Below are 7,500 nucleotides of genomic sequence, written 5' to 3'. Positions count from 1 at the left end.
ATTTGAAATATAGAGAAAATATGTTAAGCATTTGTTTTGGTCTGACAGACTTTTTCACATATGCAAATGGGAATCTGGACACACCAAACAAATTACAGTGAACTAGAAATATGAAGCCATAAATTTATACTTTCACCTTAAAAAAAAAGACTGGAAATTCCTCGGGAATATCATTCAATTTAGAAGTAAACATTACAATGACTAACACTAATTGAACATTGAAAAGTTCTTTGGTTACACAAAAGAATTTCATTCTTATGATTGCGATTAAAATATTGTGAATACATATAAAATGGAAGGTGATGATGGGTACCGAATACAGTAATACTCCATGTCCAGGAAATAGAATTTTTGCCTTTAAACATATCATGACAAAGTGAGTAAAAATCATGGATCAAAAAAATTGAATACCCAAAACCTTCATTATCAAAACACTTGCAATATAATCAATGCTCAGTTTTGTTTACTTTTAGCATCATGATACTGCACTAACAACAAGAACTATCCATTGTGGAGTGCAATTGAAATCCACAACCACATTCACATGTTTGGATGACAAAATAACAACCCAGGCCTAGGAGAATACCCACACTTAGAGAGAAGTAAATCTTATTAGTTACACTACGTGTAAAATCCCACAGTGAAATCATATGACACGCACATGGCACTAACATAGCTGAACCGTAACATTAGATTCACAGAAATTTAGTGAAAGAAGAAAGGTCCTTGAATATATAAAACCTTTTTTCTACCATAAGGTGCACTACTACCACGTTCATATTTCCCTACTTCAAATGCTACTTGTTCAACCCCTGAAAAGTGTATAAACTATGCTAATAAGAAATAAACAATAAAGAGGGATAAAAACTTACATTCCCTTGGTCGAGATTTTTTTAACAAGTTTCGAATACGACTTTTGCAACTGAGATCTTCTCTTTTCATGCTGTTGAACAAGGTTTTGCTGCTCCTGTATAAATGAAAATATGCCTTTAATGAAATTAAATTTGCTGATGTTTATGATGATTTGAAATAAAATAAAGCTTTTTCATACAATCTATGATAACCAGAATCCTAACTTGATATTATTGGGCTGATATCTCCTGATTGTTATACCTACATACGTACATATTTATTTAACATATTCAAATTAAACACAAGAATTTTGAATATTATCATGTTCAAGTTATATAAATTCTTGCTTTCTGATTAGACATAGGCAGTTTATTTTAATGTCTTACTGGCCGGCTCCATCAGTTACTTGGTTAAACTGGCTGAAAATAACATGAGAATAAGATGGTTAAGGACTATCTAATCTTTATTATTACTATTAACCCTTTCGCGTAAGACTCTTATGACAATTACGTCTGTAGGCAGTGGCAATGACTCAAATGATAAGTGTAGAAATGTTTATATACATATACCCTTATTTGTTCAAAGACGCATATCTCTGACAGTTTTCAAGGTAGACTGCTCAATTTTTTTTAATTTTGCAGCTGATCATTTATTCTTTAAGTAATCTTTTTTCAACATTTGGATATGTCATCAGAAAGAGAAGGTCTTAAATTTGGATGATGTTGATATACATCATCGGTAAGCAAAGGACTTTGGATGATGTTCATATACATCATCAGTAAGCGAAAGAGTTGAGAAGTTTAACTGCATCACTGAGCCAAACACTTGACTATCTTATGGCTAGTCTGAAGGGGTGATTTTTAATGGTAAAATGTAAGTTTTAATTATTCATTACTATTCCTTGAAATAATAATTGTCCAAGTAAAATTGCCCAGGAATCTGCAAAATTAGATTAATTTGTTTTCAAAACTTGACATTCACAAACAATGCATTTAATTGCTTATGTTGACCTGCATTCCCTTCCCACATGGATTTGATTATGTGGATTATTCATTAGTCATGGATCAAACAAATGGAATTTCCACAATAAAATGCCAGGTGTGACTTATCTTACCAGATTCATTACCTCATATACAGTAATCTGCATTTTTTACTCCATAAAACCTTATAAACTTTTAGTACATAAAGTATATCTTTTCTATTTATAAGCGACAATGCATTCAGTAAGTGCCTTGAAGAGACCTTTATCTATGGATTACTACTGTACAGCTCATATATATTCTGCCAAATCCATAAAGTTACAGTTCCAATAGGCAAAACAAGTGAAAACTATCTCATGAGAGGAAGGACAGTAGAATATAGTGAAAGAAAGCTAAGAAATTTGAGTAGCACAGATATAATACTAATTGATAGCCTTGAGAATGTGTAGGATTCTTCTTTTGCCTTAATGTCTGTATGGCACAAAAAGGTTTCAATTTTAAGAACCACGGTCATCAATACACTGAGAAGCTTATGAAAAATGAGAATGTCCCTCAGCCAAGTGAAGAAACAGGTCTCATAGCCTTTGGGGCTTCATAAAAGAAACATGGATTTGGTGGATTGATGGAAGTGTTAGTTATGCCAAGGACCCACTTTTGCTAGTGGGTGATAACAGAGAATTCCTTAAGGAAATGCTCTAAAGTCTTGTTCCAGAAAGGTACAGGTCAACTGGGAGAAGGAAAGGACAGCCCAACAACTCCCATAGTTAGACCTTCAATCCCTGAGGGTGGGTGTCATGGCTGACTAGAACATCTGGACAGATGATACCAACATAGCCTTCAGTCCACCAACAGAGACAGGTAGGATGCACAATTTGTTCATAGCAGCCATTACTACAATGTTTCCCTGTTCAAGTTTTTTAGTGTTAGTGACTGTCTTAGCCTTGGCATTGGCAACAAGAAGGTTAAAGAGAAAAAGTCCTTGGACTTGGAAAGGTCTGTATTGGATTCCATGGCTCAGGTCACCTCTCTTGGCTTCAGCTGCTTGTCTAAGCTGATAATCTTACAGTCCCAGTGAAGGATCATGCTAAAGATGATCTCATCCTGCTCTACTATAGGTGCTTTCAATACATCTTCCTTCTCTGCTAGGACATAAATCCTTTTAAGCTCTTCATCAAACCTGGGTCCCTTTACAGGTGTGTCTATTCTTATCTTCTTGTCTGCCAGAAATATAAAGGGCTTATTGTTCAATATTATAGGCCTATGAGAAGGTCACTAAGATCATAAAAAAGTTGGAACCCAAGTATTTACACAGTACTTCTTTGCACCAATCAGTTTTGCCTAATTTCCCGACCAACTAGTGACCAACAGAGGGCAGAAATTTATCTCTATATTTTGTACAGTATTGCACATGTCAGTTTTCAAATTCATTCAGATTTAACAATGAACTTAGTCACCTGGCACATACAATGCATTCAACATGCAAAGTGACCTGGTTTGAGTCACCATCTCCCCTGATAGGTCTTGGATTCAATTCTTAAGTGAAGTATGAATTTATATCTCTATTTTATAGGTTATTATGTATGTTCACTTCCAATAAATTTAATTAGTATAGCTTTTTGCAGTCAGTACATACAGCACATTTTCAATGATACAGAGGGAAGATTAGAGGTTCCTAATATTTCTTATTTGTTGAACAACAGGTGCAACTTGAGAAAAACTCGTAAGAAATATTAAAATTGATGACAAATTGGATTTTCCCACAAATCTTAGATGCTGGTGTTGTCCAACAGACACCCAGCTGACTATGTCAGGGGTTATGTTCAGTCTCTCATGATAATTATTAGTTTGTTCCTTAAGTTGTAACAAAGGGATTTCTTACCTAGAGCATGTTAATGGATGTAACAAAATATAAATTGAACAAGAACAATATATGAGCAGCAGACAGTAAAAAACAGAATAACATACCTTCTCAAACTTTTTTCTTAGCTTCTCTAAGTTCTTTTCTAATTCGACTTTTTTCTCTTTAACGGTCTTGTAATTCCATAGTTTTTCTAAACTTTCTGCTTCTATAACGTGTTTACTAGTTTCTGAAATGGCAAAAATATTAGCGCATAAGTTTTTTGTAAAGATTTTTTTTTAACAATATATTGTGAAAATGAACATTTTCATTCCAATACACTATACACCAAACTATAAATACTACATAAAAGACAGAGATACAATAGCAAGGAATCTACAGTCTTTAAGGTAAACAAAATTCTGTTTGAAAATAACCACTTATTACCATCGTATAACACTTATAAATCACCATTAAGGGTATTCAGCTGAGATGGAAATTCCATTTTACTTCTACTGCAATTTGTAGTTATCATATCATTTAATCTACATACGAATACATACTACTACAATGAATAACCTACAAATAAAATAATAAGACAAACAGGAATCTACAAACTTTCAACGTTTTTGTAACATAAAGTTTTCAAAGTAGTGCCACAAGAACCATCAAGTATGGAGCAAATAGGAATTCATGAAGCTCTACATATAAGATTAAATGATACATGATATGAGAAAATACTCAAAAATCATCCAATACCTGCTGACTTCATGAGATATGCTGTACAGATTGACTGATTGGTTTGTGTCAGAGAATTTCTAAGGATAAAGCTGAATATACTGGAAGTGGCTGTGTGTACATGCATAAATATTTTATTTCACTCTGAGTATCACAGGTTTCCCATGATACCTAATAAATCAAAGTAGAACTGTATTTTTTCATCCACTTTACCAATCACTTGCACCTGTTAAACAATAGTAAGCCTCTGTTCTCACCAGTATTTCTCTTCTTTCTGATACTTAAATTGTCTAATGATGCTTCAGAAAACCTTTCCAAAAGCTTCTTTACATCTGATGACATAGCTATCTCTGTGGATTTTTATTCTCCCAACCATACTTTCTGCCTGACTTTCCTGTGAATGTTACGCACCAAGTTCCAACGAGTTTGTTACCTTCTTCAGCCATTAGTTGGGTGAGAAATAAAGGATGCTCTCTCTCTCTCTCTCTCTCCAGTTTCTGTGTGAGCTGACTTTTGTTACTTTTTCAAGAAATTAATGTTTTGGCTCTTGAAGGCTTTCATTGGCTATAGTGGCAATTCTTTTTTAACCTAAAAGTATACTGTTTAGGCTGTTTTACTGTAGAACATCTTGGGTATCAGCCACCTCGTATATTGGTGGATTATCCAGCACTGACTTGCTGACACAATTATACATATACCTTCAATTGTAACTTGAACATTCCGAGGCTCACCAGTTATTTGCCATCAGACAGCCTAAGAACATAACAGTCTCACTATTTAGGCTCTCTCTGGATCCTCATTATATCTCAAATTTACTTTTCATGTACATTGCATAAGAGGCATTGAGATTTGAGATGGAAGAGGAAGAACTAATTTTAAGTTTAATGGCTCTGTAAGAAAATACTAAAGCTACAAAAACAGCTTATTTCATCACAACCCCACTAATTACATATATCTATGAGATATTATTAGGCAGAAGGGCAACATGTTGAATGCCCACAAGTGCTTGTGTATGCCTGTAAGAGACAAAAAAAAAAAAAGTGATTGAGTACTATAAGGCGTCAGGAACTAAGTATAATACATTGGTATAGGTTTGAAAAAAAAGGTATTATATTGGTATAAGTTTGAAAAAAAAAAAGGTATAGTTACAAACCTATGGAATGTACAACAAGACATTTGTTTCTGGTAAGTCTTTCAAAACTGGAAGAGCAGAATACTTACCATCATCATCCAAAATAGCAGCTAATAGTAGCCACAGAAGACCACGTCTCATAGCAGTGCCATGAATGATAGATAAAGAAGAGAATGATAAATCGGCAACCTCTTCTCCAACAGGTGGCAAATACAAGTTTGACCATTTGAATTAAAAGAAAACAAGAGTACAGTACTTCAAAATGGTGACATACATTTTTATCTGTTGTGCCTCACCAGCTGAATGTACTTAAATCACTTGCCTTAGCCACTCAAAGACCAAGTTCATATCATCTGCTTCTTCCTTCACCCTGTAGTGAGGAACGGTATTGAAGTATTGAAGTGTTACCCTTGGTTCTCTGTGAGTATATCCTGATACTCTCACTAGACAGAGTAGTTCCTGTCCCTTACTGACAAAGGACAAGGAAGGTATGGAGAAGAGTCTTGGGGAAAACATCTTGCCTTTTGTATGAATTTGGAAACTAGTGATATTCTCACTGAATAACAACTGCCAGTAGAAGACCATCATCATAATAAGCATCAGCAGGAGGGTTTCCTGAAGTGACTCTTTTGAGACCTAGTAAGGCACTCAAATACAATGAGAACACAACTTGTTCTAAGCTACCCTAGGTCTGATAAGAGCACCACAAGATTACACACTGAGAGGTTACTGGTTGAGATAAAACAGAGGATCCAGAGGATGAAAGACAGGTGATTCTGAAGCATTTTGGAAATGTATAAACGAATATAAATGTGTATAACTGGGCTGTATGAAACAAACATTACTGTATACAGCACCCAAGAACACTATTTGTTTGGTGTACAGTAACAAAGCACTTACCGTACTAATTATTTTGGTATTTCAGGTATCTTACATTGCTATTTGAAGTTCATATAATGGGTTGTAAAAGTTTGGTACTCTGAACAAAGGTTTGTATAGTTAGTTATCTACTAAACATGAAATTCTAGTTATCAGACAGGAAGTTATCTAAATCAATGACAGAAAAGACTGGTATTGCTGCTCATTTCTGTTCATTCCATTTTGTTTTGGAAGTTGCTAAGTACACACATATACATACATACATACATATACTTTTCTATAAAACATATATAGCAATTATTCGCGGAAAATTTGCTTATTCACTGTACTTTTCATTGATAAATATTTACTAATTACTGTATTTTCATATTATTTTTGTGACTAAAGGCATTTTTTTGTGATAAAATTATTAAAATATGTACTCGGATATAAGCATTTTCAGTTTTTTTTTGGTTTTTGAACTATCAAAATACTAAACATTTTAGATGGGTTTCAAGTACTATTCGTGGATTTTTAGCTATTTGTAAGGGGTTGTGGTAAACATCCCCTGTGAATACTTGGGCTGCCTTTTTACCAGTTACAATATATATGTATCTGTAATGGCCACAATAATGTCAAAGCTTCAACTTCCTCACTTGTTTGGATAAAATTATCACTGTAAGCCTTTAGCGAGGTTGGGAATAAATGAGGAAACTCTCATTTTCCAAGGCAGGATTCAACTACCTTGCATGACAGATCCCAATAAGAACAAGCTAACACACTTTCCTTACAAAGACAAAAATAGCTTTATTCTGCTCATGTACACATGTATGCAAATGGGTCTCATCAGCTCTGATAAAATGTTTTTGAATTTGACAAATATATGTACGTACGCGCCGAACTGAAATTATATGTATTTGTCTTTATAGAAAAGTGCCTTAGTATAATCTGCTGAAGCTCTCGTGCATGAGGATGAATCTTGCCATGGAAGGCGAAAGTTTTTCACTCATTCCCTGCACTAAGCCTTATTATGATAAGTACTGTATACCCAGAAAGGGTGAGAAATGAGGAGTTTAGACATAAATGTGGTTATTACAAATATG

General features: G+C 34.2%; 1 protein-coding gene across 14 annotated transcripts in view; it reads right to left on the bottom strand.

Moving 5' to 3' along the window:
- The window catches only part of LOC135210724 (1-phosphatidylinositol 4,5-bisphosphate phosphodiesterase classes I and II-like), a 634,901-nt gene that overhangs the window by 51,501 nt on the left and 575,900 nt on the right, over positions 1 to 7,500 (bottom strand). For all 14 annotated transcript variants that reach the window (XM_064243527.1, XM_064243524.1, XM_064243531.1 and 11 more), the window contains 2 exons: positions 3,798 to 3,919; positions 873 to 967 (listed from right to left, as the gene is read on the bottom strand). In XM_064243527.1, the coding sequence (XP_064099597.1) occupies positions 873 to 967; positions 3,798 to 3,919 (217 nt within the window). The remainder of the gene's footprint in view (positions 1 to 872; positions 968 to 3,797; positions 3,920 to 7,500) is intronic.

The sequence above is a fragment of the Macrobrachium nipponense genome, chromosome 4 (assembly GCF_015104395.2).
Source record: "Macrobrachium nipponense isolate FS-2020 chromosome 4, ASM1510439v2, whole genome shotgun sequence".
Taxonomy (NCBI): Eukaryota; Metazoa; Arthropoda; class Malacostraca; order Decapoda; family Palaemonidae; genus Macrobrachium; species Macrobrachium nipponense.
Note: the sequence above shows the minus strand (reverse complement) of the source record. Positions and strands in the feature narration are given on the sequence as shown.